The sequence below is a fragment of the Protopterus annectens genome, chromosome 11.part0 (genome assembly GCF_019279795.1).
Source record: "Protopterus annectens isolate FY-2018-M chromosome 11.part0, PAN1.0, whole genome shotgun sequence".
In the NCBI taxonomy this organism is placed as follows: Eukaryota; Metazoa; Chordata; order Ceratodontiformes; family Protopteridae; genus Protopterus; species Protopterus annectens.
Genome location: NC_056745.1, coordinates 191364191 through 191390576, shown reverse-complemented (window position 1 = coordinate 191390576; position 26386 = coordinate 191364191). Strand labels below are relative to the sequence as shown.

General features: G+C 41.3%; 1 protein-coding gene across 1 annotated transcript in view; it reads left to right on the top strand.

Annotated features, from left to right (window-relative positions):
- MCAT (malonyl-CoA-acyl carrier protein transacylase) overlaps positions 1-19100 on the top strand; it is a 105999-nt gene extending 86899 nt beyond the window's left edge. Inside the window, exon 2 of the mRNA XM_044087610.1 lies at positions 18620-19100. Within this exon, the coding sequence (XP_043943545.1) occupies positions 18620-19015 (396 nt within the window). The 3' untranslated portion in view covers positions 19016-19100. The remainder of the gene's footprint in view (positions 1-18619) is intronic.
- The last annotated feature ends 7286 nt before the right edge of the window (positions 19101-26386 follow it).

The following is a 26386-nucleotide window of genomic DNA, read 5'->3' as shown; positions in this document are numbered from 1 at the left end:
AGGGCAGTAGCAGTACTATGGCTTGGACGGAAACTGTGTTAAGAAGGTGTCAGAAGGTTGTCTTGGATGAGAAATTTGAGAAGCGGAGTGTGGATACATTTTTCAAGGGTTTTTGATAGAGGTAAGAGAATAGCTATGGGTCTAAAAGAAGATGGGTCAGTTGAGTTCCTTCTCTGTGTAGTGGTATAGCATTGAATGATTTCCAAATATCAGGAACAGTGGATTCACAAATTGATCTATTTAATTAGTATAGAAACTGGATAAGCTATAGAGTCGGCGGCTAGCTTGCGAAAGAGGGTAGATTATCAGTAGAAGGAGAACATGGTTTCAGTTTCTGGCAGAGTGATTTTATGTAAGCGGTAGGGACAGGTTGAAGTGAGAAAGGAGTTTTGTTGGTAGGTATTAGGGGAGAGATAGAAAGGTTAAGAGGGTTAGAGTTCTGGTCAGTGTTGGTGAGATTGCGGATGGAATCAATAAAGTAGTGGTTGAGAAGAGAGGTGGTTTCCTGTGTTGAGTTGTTTGAGTAGGGATTTGGTGTTGGAGGGCTTCAGGGGTGAAGGATTGAATTAATATTTCTCCAGAATATTTTGGGATTGGAGTGATGGCATGATTGGACCTTTTTTTTTTTTTTTTGTCATTGATTTTGTTTTTTGGTACGGTTTCTAAGTTCTTTATAATTTTGAAGATGAGTAAGGGATTTTGTTTTTAGCCAGGTTTTCCAAGCAGAGCCTCTTTGATGCATAGGGAAATGAGCGTCTTTTGTAAGCCAGGGAGCATAATTTGATTTTATCCTGATTTTTTGTAGGGGTGCTAGGGTGTTGAGAATGTCTAGAAAAATGTGGTTGAATTTAAGTGAGGTTTGTATAGTTGAGGAGAGTATCTTTGGATATGGGTGAGTAGGTAGTCACGTATGGTATCAGGAAGTTTGCATGGGTTGTGATAGACATTAGGATCTGTAGTAAGTATCCAGTCAAGGGTGTAGTGCCAGTATTGGAATGTTTGTTCAGGTGAGTGAGGGTTGTGATGAGTTTAGTGAATCCATAGAGATTAATGCTGTGGTCTAGGGAGTTTGCACTTAGTGTTTTCTAGTCAATTATTACATCACCCAGGATGACTGTTTCATAGGGTATGTTATGTGTGATCTAAGATAGTATGTATTCAAGGATAGGGATGTTTTTGCCATGTGGGATATAGATGAAAGCAATAACAAATTGTTTGAGTGTTTAAATGACAGTTTGGCAGGGTGGAAATTAGGGAGAGGGAGGGTGGATAGGTGACATAGGTTCAGTTCAGAATGGAGTATGGCTACACCATCACCTTTTTTTGAGATTCTATATCCAGGGGTAGAATTTCATTATTTGAAATATGAGGTTTTAACCAGGTTTCAGACATGGTTAAGATATGTAGAGTATTTTGGGCAATCCATGTGTGGAGTTCTGTGGTTTTGTTTAGCAGGCTTTGTATGTTTATAGATAGAATGGTTAGGTTTTGGTGGGAAGAAGAGGAAAGGGTTGAAATGAAGGCTGAGGAAGGGGATAAGGAAGGGTGGTGCTTGGTTAAGGCTAGGTAGAGATGTGGTGGGACCAGGAGTAGGGTGCATGTTTCTGCCTAGGAGAAGAGTTCTGGCAAGTAGAGTAAGCTTGGGAGAGTAGGGGCTATAGATGTAATATTTTAACTTGTTTTGGGGGGAGAGAGAAGAGGAATAAGACATGACTTTGGTTTTGAGGAGATGTATGTAGGTGAAGTTATATAGAGAGGGAGAAATTGACTGGGTTGTGTTGTCTTTGTTGCATGCATGAGATAATACTGGTGATGGTTTTAAATAAGATAGGTTAGTGTGATAAGTAATCAAGGAAGAAAGGAGAAATAATATAGGGATAGCTAGGAAGATCAGAAGCATGGTTTGAAATGATGTGAATAAGAGAAGGGAGGTTACCAAGAAACATGAATAGTTAGAAAATAAGTAGAATAGGTAGAGGGATAATTGTAAGGTGGATGAAGAAGTTTGAGTATGGTATTAAAGTGCTGATATGGTGGACGATTATTTGAAGAGGAGATTACACTTACGGGAGGAGAGTTAGGAAGGGAAGTAAGATGAGATATGTTGGAGTAGAGGTTTAGTTGCTTAAATGGTTGGGGAGTGGTATACAATAGGCTGAGGATAGGTTGATTAGTAGAGTGCAGGTTGGGTCAAGAACATGTGGCATAGAGTATAAATTTACAGTATGTGGGTGTGGGTGCGAATTGGGGTAGGGGAGTGGAGTGAGCCTGAGCGGAAGGGGCAGAGCCCAGTTGGAGTTAAGCAAGCAGAGTAAAAATAAAACTATCAGTCAACTTACTCCAAGAACTTTGATTCCTTAAGAAAAAGTGGTTAACTTTTTAGGGAACTTGAATGATAAATAATAGCAGTATGGGCATGTAAGGTGTAATATTTAAATTGGAATAAGACAAATGCTAGCAGATAAAGAACATGTGATGGCCACTAGTTTAGACAGGAAAACTTCTATGGATGGCAAAAAGACGAAGAAAAAAATAATTAATTCTAGGGAACCACTATACTATGAAGTGCATTATCAGAATGGGAAGTCAAAAGCCTAGCTGCTGACCGGGGCAGTGTGCTCACCAGGGAACAGAAATTTAACAAAAACAACCTGCAAAGTTTAGTGTAGTGATTTCAGTAGCTCAAAAGCTTGTTCCATAGCTTAGAGTTCACCAGGCAATGCCAACAGAGGCTAATTTTGCAGGGAATTTAACATTTTTTTTCCAACCAGTAGTTAGGGCATTAATTATTTGAAGATGGAAAGGAAGGAAAGCATGCAGAATGGTGAGAGGTGGGTATTAGCAAAAGAACAGTACCCCCAAAATATTTAAAGGGCATACACACCTAATGCTATACAGCATTACAACACTGTACACTAAATGACACCTTTAGAAATATCTCAGTAGTAACACACACTAAATAATTTACCTGTATGGTGACTGTCCACAGTAAAATAAAGTACAACTTGCAAGGCAGGTTACAAGATAAGCAGCATATTTTGAAATTGTTCCAGTAGGTAACTACATGCATGCATATATACATACAAATATTTCAAGCATGTGCATTAATATCCTTCTAGCTAGCCAATATACCAAAACACTTGTTCCCATAGCAAGTGTCCAGACTCTTCTTAAAAATTTCTAAACTAATGTTTGCTTTAATGTAATTTGGTAGTCTGTTCCATGCATCAGCTCTTCTGTCAGAGAACCAATTAGTGCACTTTTCATTCCTATAGAATCTTCTGCATTGGTGGTTGTCTGATGTTCCCTAGTACTCTTTGATAACCCCAAACATTACCAGAGGTAGTTGTTTGTAAATGCCCTATAGACCCGAATAAGATTTCCTCTTTGATATCTGTAAAAGACACTGTAACTTTCATAATAACTTAAAAGTTCACATCCATGGATGCTCTTGGTATATTTCCGCCGCACTCTTTCCAGTTTACTCATGCTTGTATTCTTATAGGGTTTCCATATTGTTATTCCATACTCAAGTTTGGGTCTAATGTAACTATCATTTTTGATTTCCTAGACTTTATAAATCTTTTTATACAACCTATAGTTCTATAACTATCATTAACCAATTGGTTGATATGATTAGAAAAAACCATAGCTGAATCTACCCATATACCCAGGTCCTTAAATGAGCCTGCAATTTCAATCACTGTGTGCTCTGTTAAATATTCACCTTTCAATTTGTCTTCCAAATCTTATATGCTTAGATTTTGTTTATTTATCAGCACATTATTCTCCTGCACCCAGATGATCAATTTAGTCAAGTTATTTAGCAGACATGCCTTATCAGTAACACATATAATCAGTTTACCCAATTTCAAGTTGTTTGCATATATGTAGAACACCTCAGATGAAAAAGTTAGGTCTGAAAGATGCAATCAAAACAAGTAAGGGCTTAGGACAGAGCCCTGTGGAACACCCTGACTGTAACCAAGAATATCACTTGTCCAGTTGCTGTATGATACTTGCCATGTCCTACTTGTAAGCCATGCAGCTGTCCATCTTACCAAGAGTATGTCAATACCTAGTTGTACTAATTTATTGATCAGTGTTTTGTGTATGACCCTGTCAAATGCTGAAGTTAAAGCTATATAAATTACATCGCAACACAATTTTTCATTCATAGCTGTTATTATATTGTTATAGAACATCATGTTTTAGGTGGTAATAGATCTATTTTCAACGTATGCATGCTGATGTATGGTTTCAAGTCCAAACCTGTCTAGTTCTGACAATAACTTATCCAATATTATCTACATGCTACTGCATTTTCTAATTGCATAAACTTGTTCATCTATAAAAAGCACGCTAAGTAGCAAAAAACAAGTAAAATAAAGTCCAACTAACAAGGCAAGCTACAAGCTAAACAGTATGTTTTTAAATTATTCCTGTGAGTAGGTATAACGTGTTCAAATTCCATGCAAACTTGTTCACATATAAAAAGGCCACTAAGAAACACTGTGTGGATGGCGAATAAAAGCAAAATGAGTTTACAGTTATATTTGCAAATTTCAGCTGCAACAAGCAACAACTGTGAAAACTGAGCTAAACATTCATCAATTTGGCAGGATTCAATAAAAAAAAAACACACTTGCAGGAGAGACGTAGCACTCATAGGGGAGCGGACAGCAAGGATACCCTTGAAAATGGAGCTCAGGTACGCCGGTTATTTAGAAGTTTACAGCGGTAGCATTGTTGCCTTACAGCAAGAGGTTCTCACATTCAATTCTCGGATGGAGCACCTTCTGTGTGGAGTCTGCATGTCCTCCCCGCGGTCGAGTGGCGTTCGAAAGACATGCATGAATGGGTGTGCCTTCGTTGAAGGTTGGTCATCGGGCTGGCACCTCGGCACCATAAACAAATCGACTGCCAATCATTAGCGGACCGGAGTTCCGCTGTGGCGACCCCTAACTGGGAAAAGCCGAAAGAAAAACAACATCAGATATAAGAGGGGGAGGGAGAAAAGCTTGAGTGAATGTAAATGAGTATGACGTGGAATAAGATCCAAGGTGGAGGTAAGCAAGCAGAGTAAAACTAAAACCATCAGTCAACTTATTCCAAGAACTTTGATCTTAACAAGAAGTGGTTAGCTTGTTTTGGAACTTGCATGATAAACAATAGCAGTATGGGCATGTAAGGTGTAATATTTAGAGCAGAGTAAGAAACTCTAGCACATAAAGAATATGTGATGGCCACTAGTTTACACAGGAGAACTTCTATGGATGGCAAAAAGAAGAATAAAAAATAACGAATTCTAGAGAACCACTATACTATGAAGTGCATTATCAGACTGCGGAAGTCAAAAGCCCAGCTGCCGACTGAGGCGGTGTGCTCTCCATGGAACAGAAATGAACAAAATTTAGTATGGTTATTTCACTAGCTCAAATTCTGGTTCTGTAGCTTAGATTTCACCGGAAAACACCAAACAGAGGCTGATTTTGCAGGGAAATTAATGATGTCCTTCAAGAATGCAACTGCAGTCATAACATGTGGGTTGTCCTGCCTCAGGCAGCCCTCGGTCGGCCGGATTCCAAAGTCTGGGTCTGACGTCGGCTGATGTCGCATTTCTCTCCGACGTCAGAGCGGCTGGAGTACATAAGCATCAGCCGACGCCATTTTCTTCAGTCTTTCTTGCCGCGCGGTGCCCGAAGCAGAAGCAGTTCGCAAGTGCCGGTCGGTCAGCTCCTGTATTCTACGATACCGAAGTCATCAAAAAAGCTAAGTACCCCGTTGGGGACCTTTTCTTGCCTCAGCCGATGTCAGAAATTACTGAAAAAGTTAACAATTGTCTTTCTTGTGGTAAACAAATACCTCATAAGGATTTCCACTCTTACTGTCTCCCTTGCCTGAGCCCAGACCACGACGTCTTGGCCTGTGTAGCCTGTGCTCGCTTCAACAAGCGCACTCTCAGGCGCCGGGCGGAGTTCGCTGAAGATTTTTTCGGCGATAATTTTGCTTACACCATTCCGTCGGATCTTCCGACATCGCAAACGCCCAAAAAGCGAAAAGACCGGGACCGACATCCTCGGCCCGCGTCTACCTCCGACTCCACGCCAAAACCTAGCGCGAGTGCTCCGGTTCCTTCTGAGACAGTCTCTCCACCGAACCGAAGACACCGCAGTACCGACGACTCCGATTCCAGACATTACTCAGACGCCAGTTATAGATTTTCCTCCGGATACCGAAACCGAGGAAATGCCCGAGACCATTGCTGTAGACAAGGTCACTCCTGCACGTGGAGCTGCCAGGCCCCCTATGGCCATGTCTATTAAGGCCTACACTAGGGCTAAGGCAGCCGGCAAAACAAAGCATATTACTTCTAAATCCTTACCTCAGCCGACTCCAGAGACACAAATTATGTCCATGGCTGCTGATTTGATTTCCATGATTAGAGGTTCACAGGCCCATCCTGAGAGAGGATCCCAGCCTCCTCCTGATAAAAGGCCCCGGGTTGAACCCTCTGATCCTACTCCTTCAGATGAAGATTCTGAGGGCTCTGTACACTCTGATAGCCAGGAAGAGCTCTTCCAGACCTATGAGGACTCTGATGCAGAAGATTCCATCCCCTCGGTCTCCCCTCCTGAGGATATTTCTTTTGGGGAAGTTCTGCACACCATGAGGGAACATTTCAAGTGGCAAGGTCAGGAATATTCTGATTCTAGGAAACGCCTTAGGACTTTCCTTAAGAAGCCTCAGCACAGGCCCTTAGCTATTCCTCCTGTACTTGATGTTCTGGATGATTTGTATTCTGACTCTAGTGCTACCCCTGATTCTCTTCCTCCTGCTCCAGCCAAGCCAGACAGGTATTACAGGGTCCCAGAAACTCATTCCCATTTATTCAGGGCCCACACTGCTGATTTGGAAACTATTTCACAGGGGCCTAAAGGAGTTTCAGCCTCCACCTCAAAAAATCCTTTGCCCTCCAACAGGGAAGCTAGGTCATTAGAGAGATGGGGCAAAAAGGTTTACACATCCACTACCTTATCTATGAGAGCTTTAAATTGCCTTTTCCATATTTTACAATATCAGGATTATCTGTTAGAAGATTTACAAAAAACATTAGCCACTCCTGAGCCTTTAGACAGGAAGACTTTGCAGGAAGCTGTACATAACTCTCAGCAAGTAAGCAATCACTTCCTGCAGTGTGGATATGATGCACTGGAAGCTTCATGTAGGGCAGCTATGACAGGGGCAGTCATTCGTAGACATGCTTGGTTAAAAGATCAACCTCTACCAGATCATGTAAAAGCAAAACTTCTTGATGCACCTTTGGGAAAAGAACAAGCTTTTTGGTGCAAATGCTAAGGATGTGTTAAAGACCATCGAAGAAAAAGAAAAATCAGTCCAGACTGTGAAAGATTTCCTCCAGGTTCAACCCCCCAGATTCAGTAGGAATTGGCCTTCAAAAAACTGGTCCTTTCCTAATCCAGAAAAGTTTCAAAGGGGTAAGAACAGACGTGGCCGAGGAAGAGGCCAATACAGAGGCCCTTACAGGGGACGACAATGGCAGCCAGGAAACCAAAGAAGTGACGCAGGGGTTTCACCTGCCCCACAACCACAATCTCAATGACTTTCCTCTACTACCGCCTACCAGGGAACAACTGGAAGCTCCCTTGGGCGGGAAATTATCTCTGTTTGCAGAGAACTGGCACAGACTGACAAAGGACAAATGGATTTTGGACATTATAGACCGAGGGTACAGGTTTCATTTTCATACCTTACCAAGAAAACAAGGCATGCCAAACCTGCCACAAAATCAGAGGGCAGAGGCTATCAAGCAAATCACTCTGCCGATTCGGATGGAAGCAATAGAAAGAGTTCCACAACAAGAACAAGACCAGGGGTTTTACTCAAGACTGTTCCTTGTTCCAAGAAAAGAATCTCAATGGAGACCAATACTGGACTTGTCCGCATTAAACACCTTTCTCATAGTACCAAAGTTCAAAATGCTGACTCTACAGCAACTCCTTCCCATGCTGGGCAAGGGGTCGTGGCTGATTACTCTGGACCTCAAGGAGGCATACCTGCATGTCCCTATCAGACACAGCTGCAGAAGATACCTCAGATTTCTTGCAGGGCCAGAGCATTATCAATTCTCAGCATTGCCATTTGGCTTATCTACTGCCCAGAGTATTTACAAAATGCCTGGCTTCAGTAATTGCTCATTGCAGGCTCCAGGGTATACAAATTTACCCGCACCTGGACGACTGCCTCATACAAGCGGACGACAAATTGATGTTGACAAAAAACCTGGATTATGTCATACGATTACTTCAAGCTCTGGGATACACAGTCAACTTCCAAAAGTCAAGACTGCAGCCATCCCGGCAAATAATCTTCTTAGGAGCCAAACTAGACACAGCCTCTCAGATGGCTTACCTGACAGAAGACAAGCAAGAGAAGTTAACTCATTATTTCAAAGGTCTAGCAAAACTCACCCAGATGACTGCAAGGAGATTCCTACAGGCCCTGGGTTACATGGCATCCTGCATTCTCCTGGTTCCATTCGCAAGACGACACATGAGAAAGCTTCAATGGTACCTAAAAAGCATTTGGTCTCAACACAGCAACAACTTGGAGACAATCATACCACTCATTCCATGCCTACAAAAGGAATTCCTATGGTGGGCCTCGGTGAGCCAGGCAAACACAGGTATGTCATTCAAAAAAACACCTTGGATGGGGGGCGCACATGGAAGGCAGGTGTGTACAAGGACAATGGTCTCCAAAGGAAACACATCTGCATATAAACCAAAAGGAAATGCTGGCAGTAATGCATGCCATCGAGGCCTTTCAACACCAACTCCAGCAAGGCCATTTAATGATACGGACAGACAACACCACTGTGATGTGGTACATAAACAAGCAAGGGGGCACCCACTCTTACCCTCTTTGCAAACTGACAATGCAGCTTTGGGAGAAATCACTGAGCCTAAACATCCAGTTACAATCCCAGTTTGTTCCAGGAAAAGACAATGTATTGGCGGACAGCCTAAGCAGGAATTTCACAGATCCACACGAGTGGAGGTTACATCCGAAGGCCTTCAGACAGCTCACTTCGACATGGGGCAAGCCAGAAGTGGACCTATTTGCCTCTCACCTCAACCATCTTCTACCAAAATTCTGCACAAGGACATACCATCCAAAAGCTTGGAAAATAGATGCCCTCTCATTCAACTGGAACTCCCTAGCAATCTATGCATTCCCACCTCTGCCACTGATGACCTCAGTATTACTAAAGATCAAAGCAGAGAAACCCAAGGGAATCATAATAGCTCCGGACTGGCCAAGACAACACTGGTACCCACTACTACGGAGCATATGTCACACTAGGAGGTGGGCCCTTCCCCAGTGGCCTCTACTTTTGACTCAACACAATTTCGAAACACTGCATCCAAATCTTCAGACACTGCAGCTAACAGCCTGGGAGATCCCATAAATAACTTCAGCTTATCTCTCTCCAAGGAAGTTCAGCGGATACTAACAGAGGCTCGAAGACCATCCACCAGATAGGTTTACTTAGCAAAGTGGAAAAGATTCAGCATTTGGAATACCAGCAAGGGACATGATGCATCATTGTTGAACATCCCACTCATCTTGGAATATTTGGCAGATATGTTAAAGAACGGCCTCTCATATTCTTCCATAAAGATACATGCATCTGCTATTTCAGCTAGATACAACACTGATCCTCCTGTTTTTTCTCACCCCTTACTAAGGCAATTCCTCAGGGGAATCAAGAACATTAAGCCACCAAGAAAGGCCCCGGTGCCAGCCTGGGACCTCAATTTTGTCTTAGAAAAACTGACCCTACCTCCTTTTGAGCCAGCAGCTTCAGTTGACTTGCAATTTCTCTCATGGAAGACAGCTTTCCTGTTGGCAATTACCTCAGCAAGAAGGGTTTCGGAGCTACAGGCCCTAATGGCAATACCACCCTTTATTATTTTTCACAGAGACAGGGTCTCATTAAGGACCAACCCTACTTTTATGCCAAAGGTGGTATCTAGGGTTTCTTTAAATCAAGCCATTCATTTGCCTGCTTTCTTCCCCAATCCTGAGAATAAGGGGGAAAGACTGTTTCATACCTTGGACATTCACAGACAACTTCGATACTACCTGGACAGAACCAAGGCCAGTAGGAAGTCTGAACAACTTTTTGTAGCTTACGCCCCTGCAGTCCAAGGAAAAGCCATTTCAAAACAGACTATTTCTAAATGGATTGGACATTGCATCAGATTCTGTTATTCTTTTCATGGAAAGACTGTTCCAGCCAATGTCAGACCACATTCCACCAGAGCTACAACCACCTCTACAGCATTCTTAAGAGGGGTGCCTACCAAGGACATTCTAGAAGCTGCTACATGGAGCTCCGTGCATACATTCTCCAAACACTACAATCTCCCTCTATATTCCAGATCCAGGGCAGGCTTTGCTTCGGCAGTCCTGCAAGGTTTGATTGCCACACCATCTTTTTCCTAGAGCATTCCTCCTCCCCCAGCTAAGCTATGGTATTCTACCCACATGTTATGACTGCAGTTGCATTCTTAAAGGACATAGTACAGTTTTGTACCTACCATAAATGTAGATGTCCGATAGACATGCAACTGCAGTCGGATTTTCCCTCCCTCCATACTCCTCTATGCCTAGGGTCCACTCCTATCCCTGTTACTCTTAGCTGGGGATATCTGTTATGGTGTATTTGTTTTATTGCTCATTTATTTGTTTGGAATCTTGTTTTTGTCTTCCAATTTGATTACAGCCTTCCTTGAAGGGCACCTGGCATCTGGGGCAAGAAACACTGAAGAAAATGGCGTCGGCTGATGCTTATGTACTCCAGCCGCTCTGACGTCGAAGAGAAATGCGACATCAGCCGACGTCGGACCCAGACTTTGGAATCCGGCCGACCGAGGGCTGCCTGAGGCAGGACAACCCACATGTTATGACTGCAGTTGCATGTCTATCGGACATCTACATTTATGGTAGGTACAAAACTGTACTTTTTTTTTTCCAACCAGTAGTTTAGGGCATTATTTATAGGAGCGACACAGCACACCTAGGGGAGTGGACAGCAAGGGTATCTTTTTAAATAACATAGATATGCAGGTTTAGGAATAAAGCAGTTACTTATCTCCTTTTGCTGTGAAGAACACCTCACAGTTTCTAAGCAGGCACTTTCCTGGTGGGCTGCCAGTTGTATCATATTTACTCGTCAAGCTTTTAATCCCTTGCTAGCATATGCTGTGGTCATAGCCTATTCGTCTTGAGGGGTATCTACATCTTGTATATGCTTTCAAATATCTGCTTTATAACCATCATCATCATCATAAGCCACTTTTTATCATTTTTCTACATGGGGTCGGGTTGTTGCATCAGTTGTCACCATTTCTCAGTTCAGTGCCACTCTACTGCCTTCTTCAACAGTCATGCCTAAGTGCTGCAGATCTTCCCTCTCACAGTCCATCCATCTCTTTGCTGAATGTCTTTTTCTCTTTCCGTCTTTCTCTCTGTCCCAAATCATCTTCACCAAATTGTCTTTTGCTTTCCTGCACATGTGCCTGAACCACTGTAATCTGTTCTCCTTGACGTTCTATAATCTAGGCTTCTACTCTGATGGCCTCATTTGTTCATCTGTCCCACTGTGTGTATCATACCACCCGTCTCAGCTACGTCCTCTCTGTCACCTCTAGCATCCTCAATTGATGCGTCTTCACTGCCCAGGTTTCTGTGCCATACAGTAGTTTTGGTCACACCACTGTTTCATAAACTGTATTCTTCTACCATTATACTACCTCTGAAGCTCAGTGCCAGTTGGTGTAGCCCCTCTGATTCTAGCTTTGACTTCTTTATTCACAATTCCCATCTCTTCAACAGCCCCTCCAAGATAGTTGAAGCTGCTAACCTGTTCCACTGTTTTCCCTTCTGTTTCAATTTTCAGCTCCTTCTGATTTCCCCACTTGCTGCCTTTACAAGTGTCTTAGCTGTACTGTGTTTCATTCAGTTTGCCTGAAGTTTTGCATTTCATTTTTCTGTCATTTTGTGAAGTTCTTGTCCAGAATCTGCCAGTAATGCCACGTCATCTGCACGCAGCAGCTTTGTTGATCTGTCCCTACCAACTTGTTTGCTAATACAGCCCATCACCAGTATGGACATTAGTGGACTTGGAGCTAAACCCTGATGTACACCCACTTCCACTGGGACCCTCTCTGTAAGTCTGAACACGGTTCATATAAGTGTCTCCATACATAGTTCCACCAATTTTTCTGTGACTTTGAACCATTGAAAGGCTGCACAAATCATCTTTTTTGGAACCTTGTTATATGCTTTCTCAAAGGAATGCCCATTTGGACTTTCTCCTCCTCTCTAGATTCTGCTTTCTCAAAGGAATGCCCATTTGGACTTTCTCCTCCTCTCTAGATTCTTCTCTACTATCTGTTAAGAAGGGTCTTGTTCTTCCAGATATTAGTGCCATAACTACTTGGCTTTCAGTCCACTCTTTTCACAGACCAAGCTGCTGTCTCAACCAGAACTGAGGGTAAGGCCTCCTAGGTCCATACTGCAGAACTCAACTTTCTGTGCTCTCTCATACAATCATCTTACTCTATCCTTGTAGTTTGTTTTGGTTAATCCCAATTAGTGACTCATCAACATGGGTCCTCACTGTTAGATGTGTAACATAGAGGTTATGGTTGGGTCTCTGATCGTAACCATGATATGTGTTCGAGATATGGATGCCAAGAAATTTACCTCGAATGCGAAGCTCAACAGATGAATCTTGGCATCCATGTACCGTAAACATGTAATACCTGGTTATGATCGTGAGACCCGAGCATAACTCTCTTGTAGTGAATAGAGTTTTATCTATTCCATGTACTACCAGTTAATAGGGAAAAAAAAGCTGAAGTGTTTTTTCCGGCTTTCAAAGCCAGTAAAGTACTTGGTGAGTGCTGGCCCGTGGACAGCAGATAAAAATAATTACAAGAAAAAGTCAGGGACAGTTTTTAAATACTGTCATGATTTAAATTAAGTTGTTTACTTACAGACTGACATCTGTAAATTCTGGCGGATGTGTGAGGAAAGATATTCAGGAACAGCTGAGAGTCAAGGAACGTCCTTTCCCTGATACAGGACCGTAGCAGCGCTTAGGAGGTATGTAACAATTGTTGCACACCTTTGAAAGTATTGTTACGGTTGGGTCTCAGGCTACAGAAATGCATTACAGTTTAATCGTTTTTCTGATTTTGGAGCCTAATCATAGCACTCCATACACTATGGATAGATAATTACGTTATCACTTGTTCTGCAAAGAGAACCCTCTTTGATGGATCAGGTGGTATCCTCATTCTATCCTTATGTGTATGGTTGCCTCCTCCAGTTGACCTCTACCTATAATACTTGTAATAATATATGTGTAGGTCTTCATTTTCATTTTTGATTTGACAGTAAGTGCTTTTGAGAGTCTAGGAAATAAACTAGATGGGGAAAGGGCAGGGGATGAGCTCACTTATGTATTTGCCACACAGTGTCGTGGTTTTAAAAAGGACATGCATACACGTGTGGGTATAGGAACGTCTGGAAATTTTGCTGAACTGAGGTTGGGGAAAAGTCTAGGGATCCATAGAATAGTATTCTTGTTGCAGTTCAACTAACATGGTAAGAATTTATTATTTTTTTTTAATTTATCTTTGTTTCACACAATGGCTTTGTTGTTTCCATATCCTGTTCATTGTTTACAATAACAGTTTTCTATTGGCTTGAAGTTTAATATCAAATTTTACTACAGACTGAGATCAGAAATAACAGTTCTTGAAAAATGTTCAACCTTCATTAGTGAACTCTAATTTGCTTAGCCATGGTTTGATCACCAAAGAGGTATGAGTTCACAGTTCCACACAAAAGATAAGTTTACATAGTATAAATTCTGTCCATTTTTATGTCCTATAGGCATAACTCAGCTCCTTGGTTCAAGAGTATGTCACAGTCAGCTTCTATCACACTTGTGAAAAGGTCAGTTTACTTCCTCTCAAAATCAGAAAAGTAATATGAGTCTGTCAGAAAAAAATGACGTGGTTGTGTACAGAAAACGGGCAGACCCATAAACACAAAAACATACATATTCATGAAATAGTGAACATTTGACTTAGTGCATTCTTTTACTATTGATTTGCAGCAAGTTTGTGTTCTGTTATCCTTCTGCACTTAGCCTGGCTCTACATAAAATGACTACTAAGTAATTAATATTTTGAGTACTCAACATTTTCAGATTTGCTTAGGCCTCCCTTGAAACAGGTATTGGCCCAGGCACCAGGCATGCAGTTTGAACAAACATATATAGCTTAGCCATGCACCTTAGAAATGTTTTCTTCTCTTCTTAATAAAGGCCACACCTGCTAATCCCTGGGGTAAATTTATATTAAGCCATCCAGTCATCAACTCTTAACTTGAAGAAAGCTCAAGTGTTAACACTGTTTAACATGCAAGAGAAGTTTTTCCACAGGTAGAGAATCTTTTGAGTAATGGACATTTCCCTCCAAGAAGTCCTATTTATGTTCCAGTGTAAGTTTGATGTGCCCCGAGGTGGAGAAGATCTAGTAAGAGTCTTTCATAGCCCAAAAGGCAAGATAGATATCTCCATATAGACATCTGTACAAGATGGAAAAAATATTTTTTTAAACTGTTTAGATAACTATGGGAGCCTAGCTGTTTGATTCTCTTGGTTAGAAAATGTTGAGGTCTTTCAAGCTGGGATATGTTTCATAAGGATACATAATAGCACATTATATTCAATGATGGTTCTTAGAAGCTAGGAATATAGGAGAATTAAGATCTCTTTGAACACCTAGGATATAGGAGTGATAAACTGAGCAGTGAATAAATTTCTTTACTGTAACTGATGCTCTGTGGTCATCAAAGAACAGATCATTGTCAATGAAAGTGGCAACATCTCTAATGATTCCATCAACTTTAAGTAGCATTCCATTTATGTAATAATCAGTTGGAAGTACTTGTTTCCCAAATGTGAATGTATTTAATTTTGTGCACAAAATCCAAGACTATGGTCAAAATACCTGGTGCTGACTCTGTCTAGTCCTTGGAGAATATATCACTCAGTGGGGAATCGATCATGGCAGTCTGGTTGCAGTTATCTGCAGACTTGGTCAAACACAGACCTTGGACATCTGTTTTTATACTGGGAAAGATGATGCCAAAGAGGGAGAGAGACTCAACACAGAGCCTTGAGGGACTTCTCTAGTGACTTAATCTATTAGGTGAGAAGGTGCTACAATTTGTACTCTGCGTGTATGATATGAGAGCCAGGTACCAGTCCGTAGAGTAATATAGGTGTTAATTTTTAAGGTATTGAATACCTTAGGAAGTTGGAGCTAAGTGACATGGATAGAATGACCACTGTCAGCAGCATCAGTGATGCCCTCAAGATTTAGTAGGCAAGACTCACCCATCCTTCACAGAACTGTTCTGTCTAGGATCAGGATCAGGTTGACTGAGATTTGCTCCACACTTATTTAATAATACAAGTGAGACTAATAGGAAAGTAATTTCCAGGAACAGTTACTGTATTTGTGTAGAAAACTGTAGAACCACTTTTATCCAGAGCTATGGCACATAGCTTGTGGGGAGGCTGAGAATAAAATTCAAAAGTTTTATAGTTATTCAACAATAAAGTAATCTGTGCTAACAGCAAGGCAGCCGGTTATATGGTCCTGGCCCATGCAGCTGTTACGAGTTTTGGTAATAGTTTATGAGGCCTGATCCCTGTTGATAAAATGGGATGACCAATGTTAAGGGTTCAATTTAGGGGGATAAAGTTGTGGAGAAAGCTAAGTTTGAGCAGAATTTGTCAGTCGAGACATTGTCTGTGGATTCAGTACCAGAATAGATAGTGTAATTCACTTTGTTAAAGCATTAGGCATTACTTTTAATAGTCCTGATATAGTTGAATAAATGCTTGTGATTGTCCTTTATTGAGTTTATTACCTTCTATTTACATTCAGCCTTAGTCTTTCTAATAATGCATTTATGATTCCTGCAGACTTCCTTATACTTCTTTTTGACTGATGGTGATTTTTTTATACAAACCATATAGTTTATCCTTCTTGTTATAAAGTTTGCTTATCTGATAGTTTCATCCCTGAATTTCCTACCATACCTGATGTCAGGTAGTTACTGATTTACCTTTACTTTTGTTGAGACTGGTGTAAAAATCATAGGTTAGTGTGGTGGCTTTAGAGATTGGATCAGCAGGGTACGAAACATTTCTGAAGTTCCTAAGGCCACTCTACATTAGGAATATGAGGCTGGCTTTGGAGTAGCCTAGATTGGTTGAATTTGCTGGGAATTTACTACTAATTTTGAAAGAAAAGGTAACAGTCTGTTGGTCAGATTTGATTGAGAATGGGATAACAATAGCTTTTGCAGGCAACAACAGCATTTGCAAGGGCAAGGGTAAGTGTATTTCCCCCTGCCTTGGGAATGTGGCAGTTTGATCTGGGAAGGTGGTAGTTATGAACTCTGTGAAACACTGGGTATATTTGATGTGTAAGAATGTTGGTAAAAGGATAGATAATTCAACTCACCTAGAATTAATGTATTTAGATTAACAGGTAAGAAATCCAACTTGGTAAGGTACCTAATATGGTCCTTAGTGACACTGAAGGTTATTCATAGCTGGAAATAATTTGGTTATTGACTAGCAAATGCAATTGAAATGTCAAAATACTGCAGTATTTAGTGCAAGTCAATTATTAAATGGATGAAGCAGATACTTCCTTCTCTTCCAGATGATCTGAGAGAGTGATAAGATGATGTATCCTGTTTTACATGCCTGAATGTGTTCATGCATCAGGAAGGTCTTTGAATCATGCATTTTTGTTCAGACTCCTAGCATTGAGCAGAGGCACCCTAATGTAGACCAGAATTAGAATTTTCTAGGCTGGAGTATTTAACAAATGAACATTCCCCTAAAAGGCACTATGGAGGTAGAAAAGCTCTTAGCTAATATGTGGAAACCCTGAGGACAGATATAAAGCCCAACCCTGGCAAAGCAGGTTGCTCTGCCAAACACTGGCTCCCACGCTAATGCACAGTGGATCCCTCTAGAATAAAACCCAGTAAATAAGCCAGTTGTAGAAATTAGTTATTTTTTGTAATTATAATTGTTGAAGAAGGCAGGCTAATGCTCAAGGGAAGTGTCGCGCCTGCCTTGGACAACTGCACATATGTTCATATAGAGCTTGGCTATTTCTGTCAGCTTCTCCCGAGGGTAGAATCACTAAGGTCATTCATCCCAATGTGCGTGATGGTGAGAGCATACTTAATACCTGGTGTGAGAAGACCTAAGGGATTTTATATTGAATCAGGGTGCAAGAGAGGCAGCTGTCTGTGGCTGTATCCTTGCACAGCCTGCAGAGGGGGAGCATCAGTGTGTTAATTACAGAGCTGCCTATTACCAGTACATTGCCATGTATGGCTACAGCCTCGGTGGTCCCTATGGGAGTAGGCATGAAGCAAGAGTGACTCACTTCATCTCTGGATTAAGATGAAACTGAATAAGAGTTTGAGTGAATAATGTTATGTGGCCAAAGTCTGTTCATACAAGGTCTTGATAGCTTAGGTACTGATTTCTTAACAACCTTGGCAAATGTGTGCGTGTTGTTTGGCAATTGTGATGTAGTGTTAAGCTGCTTGCTGAAGTATGAGAGGTTAGACTAATATCAGTGAATGATAAAGGTGTGCATGAAGGAGTTATGATACAGCTCAGAATTTGTAAAGTGAGCAGGTTGGCAACAAAAGGGGGCAGGGCAAAATTGACAACCTGTTACCAGATATTGGTATCGACCAGATATTAGTAACCATCTAAGTAGTGAATTACCACATTAAGTAGAAGGAGCCCCCCCCCCCCAAAAAAAAAAATATCTTACAAGTAATGACAGGATTTAGTTTTAACGTGAAGGACTTACAAAAAAAGAGCAAGAAATGTGAAAAACAATAGTCACACTGGATAATTCCAGTCCAGCAGTATGAAATTAACTGTCATAGTGCTGTAAATAAAATGCAGGATGGGTAGTATAGCTATACCTAGTGGGGCAAGAAATGTGAAAAACAATAGTCACACTGGATAATTCCAATCCAGCAGTATGAAATTAACTGTCATAGTGCTGTAAATAAAATGCAGGATGGGTAGTATGGCTATACCTAGTGGGGCATGCCCATACACAGGTGAAACAAGGACTGTATACAAACAGAATTCATTTGGCAAAATAACACTCCCAAGTTCAGCAGTATATAAAACATTGGCCTACACAACTTGGGGCCTTGTATACTAGGCAGTCACTTGGCTAAAGCGGAAGAGTGCCATTCATCAAAAAGTGAACTGCCAGCAAGCTAAGGAGTTACAAACAGCAGACAGTTCAAGCAGGCAGGAGCAGAACTGTTTCTTCTCAGAGTTTGTGAACCACTAACCGTAGCCTTTGGCCAATGTTAGGTGAGAGGGGTTGAATTATCGTTTAAAGACTATATTTGTTTATTAACTTATCTATTTATTTTGTAGGCTTTGGAATATCTACAGGAAAATTCCAGAAAGTTTTACTTCAGACGTACAAAAATTCTTCCAGTAAGTGGTGCTTTTCACACATCTTTGATGGAACCAGCAACACAGGACCTAGCTGATGTCTTGAAGAAAATGAATATTGAAAAGCCATCTGTTGCAGTTTATTCTAATGTTGAGGCAGCCACTTATGCACATGATAAGCAAATACGAAAACTTCTGTCAAAACAGCTCATTTCCCCTGTAAAATGGGAGCAGACTATGCATGCTTTATTTGAACGAAGGAAAGGAATTGAATTTCCTAGAACTTATGAAGTTGGACCGGGACGACAGCTTGGAGTAATGTTGAAAAACTGTAACCTGAAGGCTTGGCAGTCTTACACACCTGTTGCTGTTTAAGAACTGCTACCCAGTAACTATATGTAAATTATTTTGACTGTATTCTGAACAGCATATGTCTTTATAAAATCTCCAGCTAAATGTTCATATTTGTTTGGTGTTTGATGAATTTAAGAAGGGAGGCGGATCCCTTCTCCTGCTATTCTTTGGATTGATTTTGATACAGGAGGCGGTATCCTATTACCTTCTGTTTTTAACTGAGACATTTTCATGGCAACTTCCTCTAAAGATAGTGAAAAAATATATTTTTTCTTTAAAAAGGGTTGTCTAAGATGAAGTGCTTTTTAGTTAGCAGTTACTTTATCTGTCTCCTTGTGATTTTTTTTAACCACTCCACCCTGCTTCATTCTGTCTGGCTGTCCCATTGCCCTCATGCATCACTGAGTTTACGTGCTCCTCCTTCCTCCCCTGGACTTCTGAGTGAGCTGTGGCCAGTGTGGATCTTAGGGGTGGCCTGAGTGGTGCCAACAACTGCTTCTGTTTGCTGGGGGGGGTTATTATGCCCCCTCCCCCCGTGTTTGTCAGCATGTCTGAGGGCTACTCTCCTCTGTGGACCTTACTTTCCTTCTGGGTGTATTTCTTATGAATGCCCATTCCTTCTTGCCAGTGCCTCAGATGCCTGTGCTGCTAATGGAACACATTGCCTGCACCATACTTAGGGTTTATCCGTCTACACCGCAGCGTATGGAATAATTTGGTCTCGCAGTGTGGTTGCTCATACCGGCTGCAAGGTTTTCACTGTTGCTTTGTGTTTTGACTCCAGAAGTTTCTGGAAATATGTTTAGCTTGGAAAGTAGCTGAAGCACAAGTTGGCTGTTGCAGACATCATTGTTTCTTCGGACATCTTTTCATTTTTAGACAGAACAAGCGTTAAAAGAAGCTTAGCTTAAATCAGTGGCTTTCTATCCTATCGTATCCAGACACACAGGTTTACATTTCTCAAAAAATAGTTTCATGCCCAAGAGATGTCCAAGAAATGAAATCGAAGAATTATACCCAGGATTTTAAAGTATAATTTGTGGTGTTTACCATTATTTCATTATAATTTTCTAGTGTATCTATATATGTTTAAAATTAAAGCAGATTTTGTGCACAAAACACTTAATAGAGCAAGCAGTATTATAAATAGAAAATATGAGAAGAAGTACAGGTTATGGTAAATGAATGGATGTGGCCTAATGTACCAAACTCAACAAAAATCTTATATTTTTTTCCAGTTTTCAGACGGTCTAAATTTAGAATTTATTGGCATTTTTCCTGGAAAAATGGAAAATCAGGGTCCCTGGTTATATCACTTTTCTGACCACCTTATTCATACCAACAACAAGACCACTTTCCGTGGGAATGCAGACACTGCCGTTTGTGTTGTATGTTAACAGTTTACAGTCACTTGCTTGAAATGTCTGAGCTTGCTGTTGTTTTTATTTTATTACTCACTTTTAAGTAGATAGCACTTTAATTATAGTGAGTTTATTATTTATTTATTTTATTTATTTGCAGTTTGTTTACCAGGATAGTCCACTGGGCCAAGATGAACCCGTTTTCAATGGAGTCCTGGGGAGAAAAGCTCCAGAAACAGGGTTACATATTTTTAGATATGTATTACAATATTTACAAAATGGTTAGAGCATCATACTGGTGATGAACATTACAGATGATACAAACTAGAAAAAGGGAGATCCATATTATTATATTTACAAATTTATACAGTTAGAGTATAACATTCAGGTGACATTACAGATGAAACAGACTAGAAAATGAGTTGCAGATTGTCTTAAGGTTGGTGCACCTCTAAGAGTGAGACAGGCATTTCATTACCTGTCAGTAATTCTCCTTTGTCAGATATACAGCATCCTCAAATTGAGGAAGAATAATAAAGTAAGGAAGAGTGGGAATGTAACTTCTCACATCAGGAGAGCACGGAGGGTTGCTTCCTGGAAAAATGCATTCATAAAGTACCAAGTTCATGCATGTGTATTAAGAGAGTGTGTGCACTTGAGCTATTAGTTACAAGTTAATGTGACCAAACTGAGTTGTTCCAAGATTTATTGTATTGCACAGATACTGTTGATACATTAAAAACAGCAGATACATTGACAGTTGTGAGTTCGCCACCATTCACTTGCTTACATAGTCACTGACCTGGATATTCCTGTTCGAGCCTTTAACCTACATACATACATCTTCTAGTAGGGGAACCCTTTTCTTTATTGCTACACAGGCCTTTTAATAGACATGAAATTTTCTTATCCCCATGTAGATATGCCCTTTCCTGAAGGCATCTAGATTTAGAAGTTCTTGTACCTGTTTGGATAAACCCCTGCCATAGTGATGACGTTCTTAGGGAGAACCATTTCATTTGTGTGCTATTTACATGACAATTTTAATGGGTTCTGTGTGGGCTTTGCCGGTCTGGGTTGCCTCTGCTTAGCTTTTGCTTAGGTTTCCCTACTGTAGCTTTCTGTGGGCCTTCATTGTGCATTGTTTGGTAGTCAAACATCATGATTTTAATTCCTGTTCTTTTTCCCCATAGTGAACTACACTGCATTGTTTAATGGGAGGATACAAGAGGCAGCGGATATGCTGGCCTGTACTTTTAACTGGAACTGTAGGCTCTTCTGTCTTTAAGACAACTTTGTTGACCATGTCTGTATCCTCCCCATCAGTAGTATGTTTGGTCTCCTCTATGTTTTTGTCTCCCAAGGCCAATATCTGGCCTTGCAGGGGGGGGGGGGGGGTGGCATGGCTATCCCTCATCATCTCCTTTAGAAGAAGAAAATCCTTGTTGCTCTGTAGCTTGGAAGAGACCACTATTTAGAACTTCTCTGTTAAATATGCTGTCCACAGCTTAATGTGAGCATCTTACTTAATTTATTGCAACTACAAATTACAAACCAGGATGCATCTGTAGCTTAGTATGTGATCTGTAGGTGCAGTACATACATTTTATGTTAACTTTTCTAAATGTTAAAAAAAATGTGAAAAAATGAGCGTCACCCCCATGTGCTGTTTGTTTGTTTTTTGTGGCTCTTGCATCTGCTCTAGGTGATTCGGTCATGTTGACTAATGTCGCCAAAAATGGGCATGGGTAGTTACCGGTGATAAGTGGGTTTAGGACATGGCCTACTCTCATCCACGCCAGGGACCCTTGTTAATGGTGGTAGGGGTATGTATGCCCCTATTGCCCAGTGTGTGCCCGCCATAAAACCCAGCAGCCCTGGGCCAATAAGCTACTGGCTGGCTGGTGTCTAATTGCCCAGCCTGGGTTATCTGGGATAGCTGTGCTGAATGAAAGCTGGACGTAAAACCAACCAACCTGCTAAACATGAACTGAGAATTGCTACGCTTAATGTAGGTTCACTGACAGGACGCAGCTTGGAATTGGATAACATGATGGTACAGAGAAGACTAGGCAGCCTATGTATCCAAGAGACCAGATGGAAGGGCAGTGCAGCAAAGCCACTTGGCTTGGGATCCAGACTCTACTACTCAGGTGGGGATAGGCTAGAAATGGTGTAGGAATTGTGGTGAGAGAGGGGTTTCAGAAGGCAGTGAGGGATATCATCAGAGTTAATGACAGACTCATGGCAATCGGACTCCAGTGTAATGATAGCGTAGTATTCATAATCTCAGCATATGCCCCACAGCAGGGTTGTGATAGTGAGGAAAAGAGTGCATTTAGACAGCAGTTGTAGGACCTACTAGATATAAAGCAGGACAACATGAATTGGTGTTTATAATGGGTGACTTGAATGCACATATTGGGACAGACAGAACTGGATATGAGGACTGCCTGGGTCCACATGGTTGGGGTAACAGGAATAAAGGAGGAGCCATTCTAGACCTCTGTCTGGCAAATGGCTTGATAGTAGTCAACACATGGTTCAGAAAGAGAGACAGTCACAAGATCACATACAAGAGCAGCCAGCATGCAACTCGGGTAGACTTCCTCTGAGTAAGGAAAAGGCACTAGGGTAGAATCCATGATTGCAAAGTCATCCCCAGTGAAACAGTTGGCCCACAGCATAAACCATTAGTTGCCACAATCGGCTGTAAGCAGCGGTCAGAGAAGGCTCTAAGGTCAACAGAGACCAGGCTGAAGACCTGAAAGTTGACTGGAGATAAAGTACAGCAGTTCAAGGAATTACTCGGGGCTCTAGCATCCCAAGAAAAGGAAGAAATAGGTGGAGTTGAAGAAGAGTGGCAGTGCCTAAAACAGCATATGTTAGGACTACAGAAAAGATATGTGGCCGAGTCAGGTATGGAAATAAGGTACATAAGAAAAGCTGGTGGAATGCGGAAGTCATCAAAAGAAAGGAGATGTCCAGGAAGAAATGGGAGAGAGAAAAGACTGACCAGGATAGGAAGGGCTACTGGTTGGCTAACAAAGAAGTTAAGAAAGAAGTTGGAATAGCAAAGAATAGGGCATCAGAGGCACTCTACCATCTTCTGGAAAGTGACTCAGTAAGGGTCACAAAGAAACTAGATCAGGTTGCAAGGCAAAGACAGAAAGATAAAGACAATAATCAGGCACCCTTCATAAGGGATGTCAGCAACAATCTGCTCACCAGTCCAGGGGACATCAAAAGCAGATGGAAGGAGTATTTCCAGCAGCTTCTGAATAAAGAAAACCCCACAGAAGCTGTACTGCCCCATAAACAGCCTACAATGAGAGAAGAAGAGGAGCCCACCCTAGAAGAAGTAAGAACTGCACTAAGGAAGATGAAGTCAGGGAAAGCAGCAGGCTCAGATGAGGTAACAGCAGATATGATAAAGATGCTGGGTGAGATAGGGGAGAAATAGCTCCTAAGGGTACTAACAGCAGTGTGGAGAGAAAGGCGTATCCCAGATGACTGGAGAATAAGCATACTTGTGCCAGTGTACAAGAACAAAGGGGACATCCAAAACTGTGGGTAGTACAGAGGGATCAAACTCCTACCACATTGCACGAAAGTTCTGAAGAGGGTGCTTGATAAACGAATACGCAGAGTAGTAGAATGTAAGTTGGGAGATGAGCAGTTTGGATTCAGATCAGGATGCAGCACAATTGACCTGATGTTTGCATTGAGACAGATACTTGGGAAGAAGTTAGAGATGAGGAGAGAGTCCAACTGGGCATTCCTAGACTTGGAGAAAGCATATGAAAAGGTCCGAAGAAAGTCAAACTGGGCAGTTCTACGGTGGTTTGAAGTTGCAGAACCATTGGTAGAATTAGTGCAGGCTATGTACAAGGACCCAGTGACTCAAGTATGAACAGTGTTCAGCCTCACAGAGGGGTTCCCGGTGGGAGTGGGTGTACATCGGGGTTCAGCTCTGAGCCCACTGCTGTTCATACTGGTTACTGGTACATTAGCAAACAGGTTGGAGTGGACAGATCAACAAAGCTGCTGTATGCAGACGATGTGGCAGTACAGGCAGACTCTGAGTTAGAACTTCAGCAAAGGATAGAAGAATAGAATGAAAATCTGAAGGCACATGGGATGAAACTAAACACAGATAAGATGGTGGTAATGGCAGCAAACTTGTGAAATCCAAAGAAGCTGAGAATAGAGATAGAAGGAAAGATAGTGGAATAGGTAAACAGCATCAAGTATCTGGGAGGGGTGGTTGAGGAGAAGGGTAGTCTGAATGAAGAGGTCAAAGCTGGAATCAGAGGGGCTGCAGCCAACTGGCATAGAGTATCAGGTGTAGTCTATGACAGAAGAATGCCAAAGAAGCTGAAAAGTAAGGTGTACAAGACAGTGGTGCGACCAGTACTACTGTATGGTACAGAAACCTGGGCAGTAAAGGCAGAACAGTTGAAGAAGCTAGAGGTGATGGAAATGAAGTGCCTGAGAAAAGTGGTAGGATGCACAATGTGGGACAGACGAAGAAATGAGGACATACGAGCAGAAACCAAAGTAGCTCCAATTGCAGAAAAGATCAAAGAGAACAGATTACGGTGATTTGGACATGTAGAAAAGCAGATGACAATCTGATAAGGAAGATTTGGGGCAGACAGGAAGAAGGTAAGAGGAAGCAAGGACGTCCAGCAAAGAGGTGGATGGATTGTGTGAAAGAAGATATGTGACAATCGGGCATGAGTTTTAAAAAGAAGGCAGGAGTGTGGTACTGAATAAAGAGAGTTGGCGACAGTTAACACGATACCCTGACCCCATGTAGAAAACTAAAATGGGAAAAAGGGGCTGATGATGATTGCATCCACAGGTTGTGATGCCCCAAATTAAAACACTTTTTGTCACTAAATTCCTATCTCAGATCTGCATCAATTACTAGTTTGTAGCTGCAGTTGTTACAAGTCAAGAAAAAAAAAAAAAACATTTGAAAGTAATTTGGTAACATTCTGTGTTTAGCACATTGTCATCATTTTTACCAAGCTGCAGCCTGTTGTATATCTGTTTCTCAATGCAATACTGCTGCTCAGCTCCAGTCCAAGTGAGAATATAAGTACCCCCAGCAAGCACCAGTCAGTTGTCTAAGTAGCCTCCCTGGAATATTCATTCTGCACTCAGAACAAACATTCGCAGGACACTACTTGAAATCTTTCATCCCCTTCAGCAACAGGCTGGGTGGATTCTACAGATCTTTTTAGGGCATTTTCATGAAGCTTCGAGAGCAAGGGCTGCAGACAGAGCCAGAAAATACTGTCTTTGCAGATGGAGTTTAGGAGCAGCTCATTTTTGGTTTTACAGGTAAGTATACAATGTGTTTGTGTTTGTGTACTCTTTACAGAATGTGTGTATTTGTGTATGTTTGTGTGTTTACCTTAAATTTCCTGATGTTCAGTCTGCCAGAACCTTTCCATGTAATGATAAGTTGAAAACCAGTGCTTCTTGTAACAGGGTTTTGGGACTGTATCTATATTGACTGGGTTATTGTGTCATCAAAAGACACTAGTTCAGTTTCTTACTTTAGCCAAGAGTGTCACAGATCAAAATACAGTATACTAATGTAACTGAACTAAGTCATATGACTGAAAAAAAAGTAAAAAACGACCTGAATAAAGGTGCAGCTGTAAGTACACCAAACGATGTAAAAAGAAAATAAAATTACCAGACCAACACTGCTCATCAGACTCTGAAGAAGCGATTTGACTATCACGAAAGCGCTTACTTGGTTTTATACTTTTAATAAAATTACAGCTTCTATGCCAGCCGTGTGGGTCTGGTAATTTTATTATTTTTAAGTCACATGCCTGTTTTCCATATACTTTTATCCTCTGTTTTTTATACATATGAATTCTAGCTGTGTTCAAGGTATGGTCAGTAAAGTATTCTGTGGAAGTAATGCCAGTACTAACATTTGTTAAATAGTGCTTTGCTTTGGGTTTGCTGTAGAACCTGTGATCATGTAATTATTTATTTTTATTTT